Source organism: Chaetodon trifascialis, chromosome 17 (genome assembly GCF_039877785.1).
Source record: "Chaetodon trifascialis isolate fChaTrf1 chromosome 17, fChaTrf1.hap1, whole genome shotgun sequence".
In the NCBI taxonomy this organism is placed as follows: Eukaryota; Metazoa; Chordata; class Actinopteri; order Chaetodontiformes; family Chaetodontidae; genus Chaetodon; species Chaetodon trifascialis.
This window is the reverse complement of record NC_092072.1, coordinates 9,025,548-9,041,613: the sequence shown is the minus strand read 5'-3', so window position 1 is coordinate 9,041,613 and position 16,066 is coordinate 9,025,548. Positions and strand designations below refer to the sequence as shown.

General features: G+C 43.4%; 1 protein-coding gene across 2 annotated transcripts in view; it reads left to right on the top strand.

Annotated features, from left to right (window-relative positions):
* The window catches only part of akap9 (A kinase (PRKA) anchor protein 9), a 59,309-nt gene that overhangs the window by 16,070 nt on the left and 27,173 nt on the right, over positions 1–16,066 (top strand). For both annotated transcript variants that reach the window (XM_070984128.1, XM_070984129.1), the window contains 14 exons: positions 12–209; positions 334–3,243; positions 4,574–4,654; positions 6,284–6,431; positions 6,643–6,713; positions 6,814–6,934; positions 7,411–7,508; positions 7,738–7,846; positions 8,045–8,279; positions 9,972–10,026; positions 10,967–11,314; positions 11,663–11,932; positions 14,093–14,229; positions 14,444–14,646. In XM_070984128.1, coding sequence (XP_070840229.1) covers positions 12–209; positions 334–3,243; positions 4,574–4,654; positions 6,284–6,431; positions 6,643–6,713; positions 6,814–6,934; positions 7,411–7,508; positions 7,738–7,846; positions 8,045–8,279; positions 9,972–10,026; positions 10,967–11,314; positions 11,663–11,932; positions 14,093–14,229; positions 14,444–14,646 — 4,984 coding nt within the window. The remainder of the gene's footprint in view (positions 1–11; positions 210–333; positions 3,244–4,573; positions 4,655–6,283; positions 6,432–6,642; positions 6,714–6,813; positions 6,935–7,410; positions 7,509–7,737; positions 7,847–8,044; positions 8,280–9,971; positions 10,027–10,966; positions 11,315–11,662; positions 11,933–14,092; positions 14,230–14,443; positions 14,647–16,066) is intronic.

Here is a 16,066-nt window from a genome sequence, read left to right as displayed (position 1 = left end):
AACAATCCCAGCTGCAGGCGGGCGAGACGCTGAGGAACACCAGCCACAGCAGCACAGCAGCTGATCTTCTGCAGGCCAGGCAGCAGCTCATGCAGTACCAACAACAGCTGGAGGAGATGAACGTCGAGGCCAAAAAGTACCAGGAGCGGAGCAGTGAGCAGCTGGAGCTCATCAACCAGCTCCAGCACAAGTTCAGCGAGGCGGAGATGGTAAGAAGTTACCTCGTGTGATCCTGCAGATATCTGGGAGACATATTCTGTTGAATGGACAAAGTGCAGAAAGTATGTTCTTAAGGTTGCCGCCGCATCGCTAATAATTGGTTTTTCATTGTAGTCAGGGAGAAGATCAGAAGAATCGCTTACACAAAGGATAAGCGAGAAGGACCTGAGAATTACTGAACAAGAAAAAGTTATTTCGAGTCAGAAGCAGTCGCTGACAGAGCTAAGAATGGCGGAGGACTCTTTTGCACAAACACTGAAAGAGAAAAATCAGTTAATTTCAGAGCAAACTGCAATAATCACAGAGCATGAGCTGTCATTGACCCTGCTCAGAGAGGAGCTTGTCCATGTGGGACGGACTACAGATAAGAACATTATACACCAGTCGGATGAAAAAGACCTGATTATAGCAGAGCAAGAGAGAGTCATTTCTGAACGTGACTGCTCTCTTACGCAGCTCGAGGATGAGCTGGAGTCCTCTGAAAAACGCCAGGGTGACCTCCAGCAGCGATTGGCCGCGAAAGAATCAGAGCTTGAAAGATGCGTGGATGAGTTGGAAAGCATGAAGTCTGACTTAGAAAGTTGTAGAACCGAAATGGAGAGTTGTAAATTAGAATTAGAGAAAGAGCGAACGGAGTTAGAAAGCTGTAAGGGTGAACTTGCAAACTCTAGACAGAAAGAGCGAATGTCATCCAGTGAAATCATGCAGCTCATGGGCACAGTCGAGGACCTGCAGAAGCGTTACCACCAGGGCAGCTTGTCTGAGAGCGACACCGTCCAAAAGATGCAGGAAGAGAGCGTGAGGAAGCTCGACCTCCTGAGGGCAGAGCTGGATGAGATGTATGGCCAGCAAATAGTCCAGATGAAGCAGGAGCTGAATTTACAGCATGCAGCGAGAGTGGAGCAAATGACGGAGCAACATCGCGCTGAGCTCGAGCTTCTAAAAGCACAACAGCTGTCTCAAAGCGTCGCTCTTAGCACTGGGGAGGTGGACACCCTCAATGCAAAGATTAGGGAGCTTCAAGAGACATTAGAGCAATCCCAAGCAATGCACGATCAGGTCAGACATGAGCTTAGCCAAGTCACCCAAGAGAAATTCAACCTGCAGGCCAAGGTTGAGGATCTTCTCCAGGATCTCCGTTCTGCTAAAGAAAAAGTGGAGCAGGTCTCCCACAGTCTTATCTCTCAGGAAAGCCAACAGGGTGAACTGCAGCGCCTCCAGGAGACCACTGACAATCTGAAGAGCGAGCTGGCTGCCACTCAAGAAGCTACAGAAGAGGCAGAAGCAAAGCACGAGTCAGAAATAACCAACTACAAGATCAAGTTGGAGATGCTGGAGAGGGAGAAAGATGCTGTGCTTGACCGCATGGCGGAGTCACAGGAAGCTGAGCTGGAACGACTGAGGACTCAGCTTCTGTTCAGCCACGAGGAGGAGCTCACCAGTCTGAGGGAAGAGTTGCAAAGGGAGAGCTTCCTGAACACTGAAAACCTGCTCAATGAAGCCGCTGTCAAACACGAGAGAGCGCTGGATGAGCTGCGGGTCGGTTACGAGGAAAAACTGCATTTGTTACAAAGGGAGAAGGCGAGCTTTGCCACGGAGCGAGATGAGCTTTTGCACCAAATTCTTGGACTAAAAGAAGATCTAAAGCTCGCCTTGCACAGCTCCAAAGCAGATGAGCTCATCCTGCAGCTGCAAGAGCTTCAGGTAGAGCTGGAGGAACTGAGAAAGGGAGGAGAAGAACGAGCTCAAATGGAAAACACAATTCAGACATTGCTGAAAAAGACAGAGGTGCTTGAAAACCAGTCAAAAGAGAGAGAACAATGTTGGGAGAACAAATGGAAAGAGCAGGAACTGGAAAAGGAGACACTGAGAGAGTCTAATAACACTTTGAAAGAAGAGCTGGACTCACATATTATGAAAATTGAGACACTCACGGCAGCGAACAATCAAACACAGCAACAAGTAGCTGGGCTCAGTGAGGAAATTGAAAAGCAGAGGACTACTTTTTCTTTTGCTGAAAAGAATTTTGAGGTGAACTATCAGGAGCTGAAGGAGGAGTACACGTGTCTCATCGAGGCAAAGACACAGTTAGAGGAGAGGACGCTGAAGGAGACACTTGAGTTTGAGGCAAAAATTGCCAGCCTTCAGTCGCAGATTCGGGAGCTGGAGGAGAGCAGCGCAAATATCAAAATGGAGGACACAAATACAGACAGGTCAGAAAAAGCTGTGATCGAAAAAGATACTACTGAGCTAATGGAGAAACTGAATGTTACGCTGAGTGAGAAGGAAAGCCTGGCTGGGAGGCTTTCCGAAGTTACAGAGCAACTGATGCTCGCGGAGGGCAAAGTGGGGCAGCTGGAAGAAGAGCTGATGAACGTGAGACAAGAAAAAGCAAAGGTCATCTCTCAAAATGAAAGCCTTGGGAAAGAACTGGAAAAGAAGCAAGAGATTATGAGAGAGCAGGCGAGAGGGCAGGATGCCCGGAGAAAGCTCGAACAAGAAGAGCCAGCTGTTGAACCAGTTTGTTCTTTTGAGGATCATCACCTTCAGATTCAGTCTTTGCAAGAGGAGATAAAGACTCTTCAGTCTCTCTTACAGACAGCTGAATCAGAGAGAGACAGCATCCGGCAAACCCTGGAACTCCAGAGGCTTTCACAGACTCCGTCTCCAGCAGCAGCAGCAGCAGCAGCAGCAACAGCAGCCCAGTGCTCGGGGGAGGGACCTGTTGAGGGACGATCCTCCCCGCAGAAGTCCACAGCCTCAGGGTCAAACAGGCGCAAGAGGCGACAGAGGTCCAAGCAGGAGCGCAAACTGGGCACTCTTTCAGACTGCAGAGAGGAACGACAAAGGGAGGAGGACGAGGAGGCAGCGGTGGAGGAAGAGAGAGCTACAAGTGCTGCAGAGCCGGAGATGCAGCCTCAGATGGAGAGCCAGGTTATGTCATGTTCACAAGAGAGGGCCGGTAAGGAGGACTCCACCGACGGGTACCAGGGAGACGGAGGCAGGGACAACATCAACAAACAGGTAAGCACTCACATGCATCTACTGCACCACTCTCTAGTATCACGAACCCTGCTGCCTTTTTTCTCTGCTGCCTTTTTAAGTCCGATTAAATTACATGTTCGATTGAGTGATTAAAGGGCTTTTCAAAAACACTGTGCACGTCAAAAGAAAGCGGAGTTGTAATTGCATGTCTCAAACGTGTCACGTTCACAATTAATGCTGTGATGTCTGATATTGTCATTAGCTTCATTAAGGATGTGTGGATTGCATAGATCGAGCTCTAACACTGAACCGAATATGACTGAGGCATTTCAGCACTGACTTGCTTTCTCTCTTGTGACTAACGGTCATGATGGCAAATTGCCTGAGTGTCTGCAGGCTTGCTCCCAAAGGTAGCGTCGAAACAGCACAGTCTGACTGTTGTGTTCAAAGATAGCCATATGTTTTTAAGTTCGTGCCGAGTGCAGGCTGATCAGCGACAACAGTAAGTGGGATTATTGTGGGAAGAATAATGTAAAAGAGAAAATGCAGACGCAGCAAAGCCTGCACATAACGGTGTTAGTGTCAAGACTCTATCGATATTCTGCTCATTCCTACTTTTAAAGGGGCGCGATACAATATTTATAGTCTGCTTTCATTTGATGCTGCTTGTCCTCAAACTGCATTTCGTGTTGAAAAGGGCTGAAAACAAGCGAACAAAGAAAAGATCACCCACAGTCTTCTGATAGCTATGAATCACTGACATTGTGTAGAAATGTGTACATTCTAGTTTCTCTCCATCCTGCAGGGAGTGAAGGGTTTGAGGTGAGAAGCCATTTTACCCCAGTCACTTCTGTGTCTGTGTCACTTCAAGACGTGTCTCAATTACACCAGGCAAAAGATAGTGTACAGTGTCTGCCATTTCATATGTGTTTTGCATTGTTTTTGTCACCTCCTGGGTTGGAACGTAATATACGGTGCAGAATTACATTTTTACTTGATCAAAAACCTAAAATGTCTTTAAAGTAGTTGTAGAATTTGCTCCCGGTGCTGATTAGCATGGGAAAATGACATTTTATTGAGTCTGTGTTTGATGTTCTGTCTAAGTCTTTTTAGATTTGCACAATCAGAACTGAAATAAAGGCAAACTCGATGACATCCGGCATCCTGTTGCTGTAAATTATAGTGGCTCATTTGAATAATAAGATGATTTCTTCACTTGCTGCTCAGTTACTTTCTGCTCCGCCTCAGGAAGTGATGGTGCACATTGTCTTTCTGTCCATCAGTGTCTTAAATGTCTGCATTTGTGCTGGGGTAATATGTGCGACAGTTTTAAAAAAAGTACAACCTTTTTGTTTGCTTGCTTGTTCAGGTGAGCAGACATGGGACGAGCCACAGCGCGGAGCCCGTCGTGCGTCAGGGGGCAGAGGAAGAGGGGGAGACGACTGAGCATGTAAATGTCACTTAAGCTCACATCCTGGCTTTTGCTTTTCAGTGTCAGTAGACGCTACATCAAACAGTGTGGCGTAAAGGTCAATAGATAGGTGCTCACACAGCTGAAGCGCAGTTTGTACTTTTTATCCTAAATGTCTGTAAAGTTTGCAAGAAATTGATTCACCAAACTCTCTTGAGAGATTAGATCATTTGAATTACAAACACCTCCAAATCGCTATACAAAGGCCGCCTCTTCTGCTCTGCTCTTTGGCAGGTTTCACTTACAAAAATGTTACCTGAGATTAAAAAGAACATCTAGACTGTGTAGCTTGAAGTCCTGCAGCCAGAGGTCTGCAGACAAAAACAAAACAAATTTAGCGAAGTCAGTCGCGGTGTTAGAGGACTAAAACAACTGCCAACACTGCCTTCTGTGACAGAAGCAAAGAGGGACATCAGGGAACATCTCTCTAAAGCAAAGTGGTCATTGATGTTGGACTGTGCGGCGCAACGGACGATGATCCTCGACAGCGCCGCGAGGCAGATGTAGGAGTGAGAGCAACCCACTAGCAACTACTGAACTGTAGAATTAACACTGCAAAAATGTGCCAATTAAATCTAAATATCCTCAAACCGCATCAAACATTTTTCGGTGTACAATTTAAACTCAGACTCAGATTAGGGCTTTGTACTGTAAATCATTAAAAGTCAAAGAGATGTTTTTGCCGCTTGAGGAAAAGGCAAACTGTCTGTTGTTTACGTGACTCGTATGAAAAGCTTGAAGAGCAAAGAAATTCAGGTTATATGAACATTTCTGAATGCCACAAATTTGCATAAACGCCACTCGAGAGCAAATCCGTTTGTTCGAGTGGTCCTTGCAATAAATGATCTGTAGAATAAAAAATGTAAAATGGGCTTTTTGTAATTTGCTCTCTGGGTTATGTTTCTTGGCAAACTTGTGTAATTGTCATCAAAGACGTAATTCTGTCTTTGTTGCTGGTGTGTGTGTGTGTGTGTGTGTGTGTGTGTAGCAGCGGCCTGTTGCTTGTTGGCCGCTGACTGTCTCTTGTCTGCATGTTTTCAGCAGTTACAGGTTTGAAAGGACTCTCTGCACCACATCTGTGCGTGGTGCAGATGGGGAGGTTGTATCATAACAAAGCCTTTTAAATGCAGCCTAATTAAAATGAAGGGTGCACTTTAAAAACATCTGACATCAAAGGTAACAGAATCACAATTTCATAGTGGTGTAACCCTAACAAATTTGCGCTAATGCATAATGCATAATTAGAGAAAGAGGCCTCACTGTTTGCCTTTTGTTCTCTGTTACAGGAGTGATAATGGCAGACCTCTCATCCTGAACACAGATGTGATAAAAATAGGATTGGTGGAATCATGTTATTTAATCATTTAGCTCGTCTGATTAGCAGATGCATGTAGCATGCAGCGTAATTTGATTTATGATAAATTATTAGTGATATGCATCTACTGTTTGTAGCATTTTTTTTCTCTCACCGTCATTTAGTGTCATCCCGTTGAAGATTTTCAGGAATATTAAGACAAACATATTAAATCAAATCACACGTGAAAAATCTTTCCCTGTTGTTTATTCCAGCCGTGTTAATGTCCTCATATTTCTTCCTGTGTCTTCCAGGGTGAGTGCAGGCTGCAGATGGAGGCCCAGCGCATCAGCCTGTCGCAGATCCACGCCGCCCAGCTCGAGCTGCTGCAGGAGGAGACGGACGCCCGCACGCACTCGCTGGAGCTGAAGCTGCAGAATCTGAAAGATCACGGTGACCAGGGTGAGTAGATGTGTAGTCATTTGCCTTCCTGTGCGTCTGTGTTTGCGGCAAAGCACAGGTCTCCTCAGAGAGGCTTAATCATTCGCGATGGATCCAAACAGAGCAGGGTTCTGCCTGCTGGGTTCTCCAGCTTTGTTTTGTATTTTATTGGTCATCGTGTGTTTATCAGGGCCTGCGTGAAATATATTAAACATCTGCTTTTTTCCCCCAGATGAGCCAAAAACGTTCAAATACCACAACATGTTACAAGCAGTGTCAAAAGAATGCAGTGAGATCATTCAGGTAATTATTGAAGAGAAATCGCTCCCCGGATGAATGTTAATAGTGTCTGTTGGCAATTTTCTAAAACGTGTAACCTTGTCTCCATCTCTTATGTGTGCAGTGTTTTCAAAAGATGTTTGGTGAAGAGTTTTTGGAGAGTGTTGATGCAGAGGAGCGGCCGCCCCCTTCAGTGGAGAGACCAGAAACTAGTGAATCCACCTCCATTGTACTGGAGGCTAGAGGTAATTTGTCTTTTAAAGAAATTAAATCACAATTTTAAACAAGTTTTAAAGGGAGTATAAAAGGGAGTATAATACGTACACACTAGCAATGTGGGCCAGGATTAAGTTTATACCGACAAAGTGCTTTTGAATAATATGCATTAACACAACAAGAAAAAAGACACCAACGTCCAAATGAATAAAACAACCAAGAAAAAAAATATATAATAATAATAATTATAATAATAAGTAAAGTCAAAAATATATATACACAGGGGGAGTATTGACATTATTTATCATATTGCTATCTCTCACATACCACTTTAACTGTGCATCATTATATAATACATTTCTATTACTTACATATAGCAGCAATGTCCTTCCACCTCAGTCACATCATTGTTTGTCTCTTGATGACATTTACACATTTTCAAATAAAATCACCCGACGTCTCCATTAGAATCTAAATCTAACAAACAACTCGCTCTCTCTCGTAGAGCTCTACAGAGGTCTTCAACAGGTGAAGGAGACGATTGAGCGGGAACACCTGCGACTGTCGCAGCTTCAGGCTCTGCTGCGAGCTGATGGGAACAAGGTAAAAACCTCTTTACACACATTTTCCTGGCTGTTTGTTACGTTTAATTGACAGTGAGGTTCAAAAGTAGTAGTTTGATCAGCAGGTGTTTGGTGCATGTACTGTATGCAGTATTTGTATACCATCGTGCACATATTGTGCACAGTGTGTATGTGGTATAGAAATGGCGCATGCTGTAAGTGTGTTTGGGGAACAGAGAGGATAACACACATATCTGTTTGTCTCTTAGATGATGGAGCTGCAGATGGCGTATGATGAACTGAAGAGCAGCAGTGAGAAGGAGATCTCCGACCTGCGCGTGCAAGCTGCCAGCAGCTTAAGCCCCTCGACAAGCAAAGGTAAAGGTGGACTTATCCTCTTGAACGAATAAGAGGCCCGTAATGAGATGACAAACAGGCAAAAGTTCAGTACTCTGTCTTCTTTCTGTCTCTGTATCTGTGAATGAGTAGCTCAGGTCACCATTTAGCCTGATTTCCATCTTAAATGCTTTCCAAATGAGCATACCAAGCTTCACACCTCACCTCTCTTATTGTCAGACATAGAGGATCAGGATGGTGTACCATCCACCTGCCTCAACAAGGAGTTACAGAGGCTGAAGGCCGACGAGCAGGAGAAGCAGCTCCGGCTGGAGGAGAGTCACAGGCAGGAGGTGGAGCATCTCCGAGCTCACTACCAGCAGCAGGCCACAGAGACTGAGGAGCGATACCTCACCGAGCTCTTCGTGCTGCAGCAGCGACTGCAGGAGGTCTCAGGCACTCAGACCCACTTCAGGTGATCACAGCTGATTCTTAGTGCTTCTGCATTAAGAGTATATTCTTATGTATTCACACCTAGGCAGCAAACTCTCCTTCCATAGATAATGATAAGAACATATTTATACATGTTAAATACAGGAAACAATATCTGAATTTGGGAGAGAATGTGCATTTAAAATAGCTAGATTGATTAATAGATTGATTGATGGACTGCGTGTGTTAGAAGGGCCGCAGGCTGCGATACATGATCTTGTGCAGATAACTGCTAATAGGAGCCGTTCTGCACATCCTGTGGACGCTACCTGACCCACTTCAGTCCACAATAAGGCCTTCACTAATGAAATATTCACTGGGTTGTTTGAAGCGTAATTCGTGCCTTTTGTTAGCCCACTAACCTATAAACGTACCTTTTTAGCCATTCCAGATGGCTTCCTGAGGGACGTGATCATGGAGGCACTAAAGTGCTGCGTAGAAAACAAGATGAATGTGACCTTTTAAGCGTGCGCCGCTCAGTATGTTGAATTATATGAGGTTCCTTAAGATTGCACTGTAATAGTAAAGTGTGTCAGGAGCCTGCGTGAACGTGTTTATCACCCACGGTTCACAAGTACATGCTGTGTCAGAACAGAAATATTACACTTAATTTTGTTAACTGTGTTTACTGAATAATCTATTTGACGGCCTCTCATATCTAAGATCTGCTGTTTTTTTATACACATATAATAACTTACATCACACACTCTTCCGAAGCCAGACTGTATCACTTTGGGTGAGCTCTTCCTCAGGGCTAACACTGAGGCACTAACTATGAAAACTGAGGTGCTGCTGCCCTCCACTGTTTGATGTAGAAAATATAATTACTGAAGAGGTTTTCATCACCAGTGAGCTTCTTAAATCCTTTTTTTCTAAATCCAGCCATGTTCAAGAAAATTAGACATACAGTTAAATGTGGAGTCGCATTTGGTATATCCAGATGCATTATAGTGTATTTTATGTCTAGTTAACGTTAAGTCATGAAGTGGCGCAAAGTAAGGTAACTATTAAGGACAGTGAATTTATGTCAAGAGCTTCATTCAAACATTCAAATATTGATTTAAGTGTCTCAAATATGAGGATTTGCTGCTTTTCTTTCACAAAGCAAACTTAATATCTTCAGGTTTTTGAAGTGGTGATCAGAAAAATGAACATGAATTTAAAGAAGCCAAGGAAAAGTCTTGTTTTCAAACATTTTACAGACAAAATGATTAATTAGATTAATTAATTGGATAGTTAAAGTAATAATCAGATGTAACTCTAGTCATGTAATCCCTGCAGTTTGTGTTGTCTTTAATACTTTTGGAATTTATGTCATCTAATTCATATTTCTTGTTCTTGTTATGAAACTGAATGCATTACATTCATGACTCAGTAACCATAATATTATCCTTGAAGACGGCACAAATATATAGCCTAATATGCTTACAACTGAAAAACATGTAAGGTCAGTTTTCAGTTTTTTTTACTTGGGCTGTCTCGTATATGTACATTCATTGTTAATGATTTAACAAACAACAGCTGCTTTGTGTCCGTTTGAGTACATTTTAAGAATATATATTTATACTTACCTGTAGCATCGTCACACAGTCTTTGTGGCTGCCACGTAGATCATTTTAATGAGAAATTAGATCACTTAATTTTGACATGGCATTTTCCCTTTCTGCTTGTCCAGTGTTACACAGTCCAGCTCTGAGGCGATGGAGGAGCACAGAGAGGAACTACAAAAGGTTTGGCTGCTACATTTTGCCCTCATCTAAATCTTCCGTGTCACATGCATCACATCTTACTACGAGCCGCAACGTGTACATGCATTAAGAAGCTATGACAGTACGGGTGGGTGGGAGGGGGCAGTTGCAGCCTTTAGGCTAAAACGTGCCCTAAATCTGCAGCTTTGCTCCAGAAGCAGCATCATGAAAGGGTCCTATATCTTAATGATTGAAAGGGTCGGATGTTACATAACCTGCCGTTTTATCGCTTTGCTCGTGAACCAAGCGGACGTACTCTAGTGTTGGCGGCTGCGTGAAAGGAGAATTCTGTCTCGCGCGAATGAACTGCCCTCCATTTACGCCACCTCTCACTCACGTCACTCCAACTTCCCTCGCGTCTTAGTTTGTCTCTCCCTCCAGCCTCAAATTTGCCACAGCTCGTGCGGTTGCGACTCGTGCAGAGATCAGAGGTAGATAGGAGGGTGGAAGATTGACAGGAGCACGTGAAGAGCGAAAACGGGAAAGAAACTGAAACAAATTTGGGCACGATACAGTTTCAGACATTGTATGTTTGGATTTGGAGACGTTTAGCTTGTGGCGATTGGTACTGACGAGGCTGAATTACTGTGAAACAGACAGGGATTCATTACAAGACAAGAGTGGTAGTGTGTTCTGGGAAAAATGTTGCTGAAATGTAATGCAAGACATCTCTGTATCGCTTCATCATCCCAGGAGGGTGGAGGGAACAAAACAGTGTATTTAATCACGGTTAAAGGCCGATGGGGTGTAGCTACAGTAAAGAGCACATGTTTATTTCAGGAACAGTCTTGAGGAACTTTTACATGTAACTTCATATTTAGTTATCTGCTTCATATTAACAACAGCTGCTGTTATCTTGTACATTAGTTGTAATTTTTTAACTTTCTTTCTCCCTCTTCTCTGCTTCCTTCACTCTTCACAGGACCTGGGCGAGGAGGAATTGTCAGAGGGAGGTGTAGAGCTGCGCTGGTCTGCCAGGTCTGCAGGCCTGACAGCACAGCTGCAGGCGCTGAGGAAAGCTCTCTACCACAAGTACGTCCAAGAAGTAGCCGAGCTCAAAGAGCAGCACAACAAGGAGTTGAGGAGACTGAGGGAAGAAAGAGAACAAGAGTGGAAAAGAGAGGAGCGTCAGGAAGAGAGAGGAGAGAAGGAGCAGGATCTCAACGGTATTAACGGCGCTGGAAGCTCCATTCAGAACCTCGGAGAAGCTGGGCAGGTCGTGCTGGAAGAGAAACAAGACTGGAAGAGTGTTGAGGAAGAAGTTGCAAAGGTAGGTGGTCATGTATTTTGTATTTTCATGCAACTCTTGGGTCCAGTTAGTATCAATAAAACGTAACAGAAGACAATTCCATTCAGTTTGTTTGACATGAAAGGATGCAGTTGAGCTGAAACAGATACTGGATCAATCAGTAATCAGTGAATGCCCCAAATTTGCTGTTTAAGTTCTTAAATATCATTAGATATTATTTTCGTCTCTATCTTTAAATCTGTATGAGGGGAAAAAAGAGTTACTATGTAAAATTGCTAATAACACTTCAGCAGCACTCTTAGATCCTTGTGTATCCGTATCAAATGGAGTCTTAAGACACATTATCTTTGGATGCGTGTTTCCTGACAGGCCATAGTTCAGATGTCGGTGGAGTTCGCACAGCAGACTGAGCTGGCTCGAATCAAAAAGCGTGCCTGCCAGAGGTGCACCTCCATGCAGACCCAGTCGGACGAAGACGAGGCGGAGGAGAGGGTGCGTGAGGAGAGGGCTCCCACAGCTTCTCTCACCTCGGGCGCCTGGCTGGAAGAGGTGGAGAAGGAGAGACTGGAGAGGGAGCTGGAGGAGAGGAATGCCGAGATCAGAAAGTTGAAAGAGGAGCTGCTGAACAGAGCAGAACAGGTCGGTGTCACAGACTGAACTGTCACACACTGTGTTGATTTACTCTCTGCATTCACCGCACTGCACATTTCATTCATTTCATCTGAGAGAAGTCACTACTGCTGTGTCACTAATGTTTAGATGCACTGTGTCGCAATGCAGGTGGTGCATCCATTACTCCATCATTGATTATGTATGCTTAAGCTAATATTGATATTATTTTTCACTGGTCTTGACCTGCTAACAGCGATCTTCTCTCAATGCTACAAATAATAATGTGGTTGAAGCAGTTTTATCTTCTTGTGTTTGAACCAGGATCCAAATATATGCAGCAACGTATTTGGTTAATCTGCAGCAGCAATAGTGCACTGTGTGTAGAGTGGGATGTTGTATCAATATTATGATGATGATTATGATGATGACTATGATAATAATTATTATTTTTATTATTACAGCTGCGCATTCCATCCCAAAAGTAGCAGAGAAACATGTGAAACAATGTGTACTGTACATACTCAACTTTTCTGTCCTCTTGAAATAGGATACAGCCTCCTAATTGTTTTACTTGTATACAAAAAAAAAACCGTTGTGTAAAATATAAATAATAACAGAATGCAGTCATTTGCATGAAATGTGTTTCCAAGCCTGTGTAGGAACATCCTGTATACAAACGTGTTGCTGGCATCAGATTCAGAATAAGCAGATATTTACAAAAAACAATGAAGCTGATGAGGTCAGACATTAAATATATTGTCTTTGTGCTGTTTTCATCTGAGGATGTGTTAAAGTGGATTAGCAAATTATCATATTCGGTTTTATGTTTTACACCAACTATTTTGGGGTTGTATACAGCAAACTGTTATTACTCAGTTCAGGGACTAACATGCACTGAAACAGCTCTTTTAATAATCATAAACGTCTACCAGTATCACAGTGTCTCTCACAACAGTTCTGATTTTACAGGAAGCATATTTGTTGACCCTCTGCTGTCAAAGAATAACATTTTACATTCTCAATCGTCCACATTTTCTCGTCTGCATGCACTGGTTGCCTCATGCTGATTTGAGATTTTGTTTTAAATCACTCCCAGTGCCTTGAAGAACTCATGCCAGGGCCTGCTCGGCTTTCACTGACCATTTATTGCATGATTAGGCTTTAGCTGTGTGTTAGCAGTGGCTGTCAGGTTCGGTTTTCTTGAGATGAGTTGCTCCAACACAGTGATTCAGTAAGGATAGTTTAGTTAAACAAAGTTCTTGAGCTTCTGTAATTGGCTGAGATGAGTTTTAATGATGGGAAAAATGTCTCTGTACTTTTCCCATGTTTAGATGTTTAGATCCATTATGCTTTTCTCTCCTAAATTCTCCTGAATTATCTGATTTCTGCCAAAACACCACTAGAAATTTCATCGAAAGGGAGCTTTGTAGAGTTGAACCATAGAAAATAAACTGTGATGGCTGATAAATGTGATGTAAAAAGCCTGCGTGTGCACACACAAAGTATACATCCTCTGCAGACAGTTCACGTGTCATGTGACCTGCGATAGTGTCTTAACGATCATGTGAGCTGGGAAGGTTTATACTGTAAGTCAGGTGGCGAAGTGCTGGTATGAAAACCAGGATTGTGTATTTATTAACATCATCTGAACAGATTTGATTTTGGCCTGTTAGCAGTAACACAACAGTAACAGTAGAGGTGTGAAGACCTTAGTTTACAAAGTCATTTGCAAATGACTCAAAAAGCATGTTAAAGCTTCACAAGCACTGAATGTTGTTTGTTACTCAGAAAACTATCAGACAGTCTGAAGACGTGTTTCTTTGAGTCCGTCTCACTCGTCTGCAGTCTGCTCACAGTGAAGCGACTGCATCTCTGCTGTTCTTCCAGAAGGGGGAGCTATCGCCTCTGCCAGTCGCTGTGCCTCAGGTGCACCTGTTGCCATAGCAGCACAAAGATACTAGTGTTTCTCTCGGCTCCAAGGGAGTTAGAAGTGCGTCTTTGTGTTTGTGTGTGTCTGTGTGCTCGTACAAGGGCGCTGTGTACTCATGTGCCTTATTTGAATTCACTTTTACTAATGGCCGCATGCACAGCCGCTCTGTCGTTGGCTGTCCAGAGTTTCCAGGAGTCTGCTGATCCAACTCTGCAATGACGGGGCTGCTGTCTGTGTTCTCTCTCCTGCCTGTGCAGGCCTTAAAGAAGAGAGAAGACGGCCAAGAAGAAGATGAGGAAGAGGAAGATCCGGGGGGGCCGGGAATAGAGCAGGCTCGTGGAGGCAAATTATCATCGCAGGATGATGGAGAGTCCTCCGATAAGGACGCTGAAAGGTAGTGACTGAAACTTTTTATAGTATCTGATGATAATTCAGTCAAGTTTGTGCTCTGCGAAGGAGAGCATTCTTAACTTTAGCTTTGTATTGACTCCAAAGTGGACTCAATTTTTAGTGTGTGGTCTGTCAAAGAGTCCCAAGCCTTTCTGTTACAGATAGAAGAAACTGTTCTTCACTTCAGTTGCTAACATAGCCGTTTTTGCTGCTTTCAGAAATGTCTTGCGGAAGGCCAACGAGAAACTCAGTCAAGTGCTGGTTGAAGTCCTGAAGACTACGGCAGCAGCGGAGGAAACGATGGGCCTCCACATGCAAAGTCTGTCTGCTTCCAGTGGAGTGCAGCAGGCTACGCCTCCCCACTCCACCACACAGAGAGCTACCTGGCAGAGAGTTCACACCGAGCCCCACAGATCTGCAGGCAAGTAACTTCAAGTCTAAGGCATCGTTTATCATAAATGCTGGCGTCTATGGTTGAGCAACAGATCACACAGCCCAACCCACCCAAATATGTTGGGCCAGATGTTGGTAGTTAGCTGGAGGTGAGATTTGTCGTTTAGCGAGCAAGCAAGAGAAGGCGTCAGACATAATTCAGTGCTTTGTTTTAAAACGTGGCAGCTGCTCTGTCATTAGCATCTGGGTCCATCGTCAGCCTGGCATCCCAAATCCAATCAGATCTTAGAATCAGTTTTCATCTGTGAGCTATGTAAAACAAAAACATTTATTGAAGTTTTGAAATCTGTTCTTAATTGCCCTTTTAGACAACCTGCAGCTCAGTGAAAGACATAATACTGACGCCATATTCAGAGTGGTGTTGGCAGCAGTGACTGCAATTTAAGCTAATCTCCCTTGATGCTCATGTAGTCCTGTGCGATGGAGCAATTCATCACCATGACTGCATAATGCATTACATGAACAAATCAAATGGATCTTCTTCTGCAGATTATAGTTTTTGTGTACATGCACACATACAGTACATGCATGCACGTGTCCCGTTGTCACGCGCAAATTCAACCTGATCACATGCAAATAAGAGCATGAACAGTTAGTCCTGTTATTCAGATGTCAGAAAAATATCAGATTTGCCTTCCCACTGAATGGTTCATTATAAGTGCAGCTGGTGACTCCATGGGAGCCAAAGACAACAAAGTCTCATGTTAACAAGCCAATCCTAATACCTAATACCATGACTGTAATCTTTACAATGTGGCATACCTCACTGGTAAAAGTGAATATAAACTCTGAAAATGTATTAACACAATAATTCAATTCAATTCAATTTTGTGCCAGTTTCATTCAGGCCGTTTGTGCTTAGTTGCAGCATTTTCTTCTACATGCTTTAGAGTATTGCATCTATAAATAGAGTCCTCCACAGTATTAAACACCCATTTTACTCTTTTTCTCAAAAGCCTGTTTTCCTGTTGTGCTGCACATGCTACAGATCGCAGTCGATATCAGTCATGAATTTGAGTCGCTTGTGAATGCGAGGTCAACGCTGTATTATCGCATGCTTGCATGCAAATTATGGTTGATGCTCATCAAATTACGTCCCTGCATGACAGTTTGTAAGTGCAGCACTTCTCTAATCTAATCACATATTTTTATGTAAATAACTTTCAAATGACGTACAACAGCAATATTCCAGTAAAACACACGAAAGCACCAAATATAGAGACGCTACCGTCGCCTGCTTCTAGCATCCTGGTACAGAACTGTGCAGCTCACGCAGAGACGACAAGGCTCAACACTTTTGTGCTTGTTTAATTCACACTTTAAAAAAAAAAAAAAAAAAGTGACCTATAATTTGATATCTGATATTTTGTTTGATTTTCTTATATGCC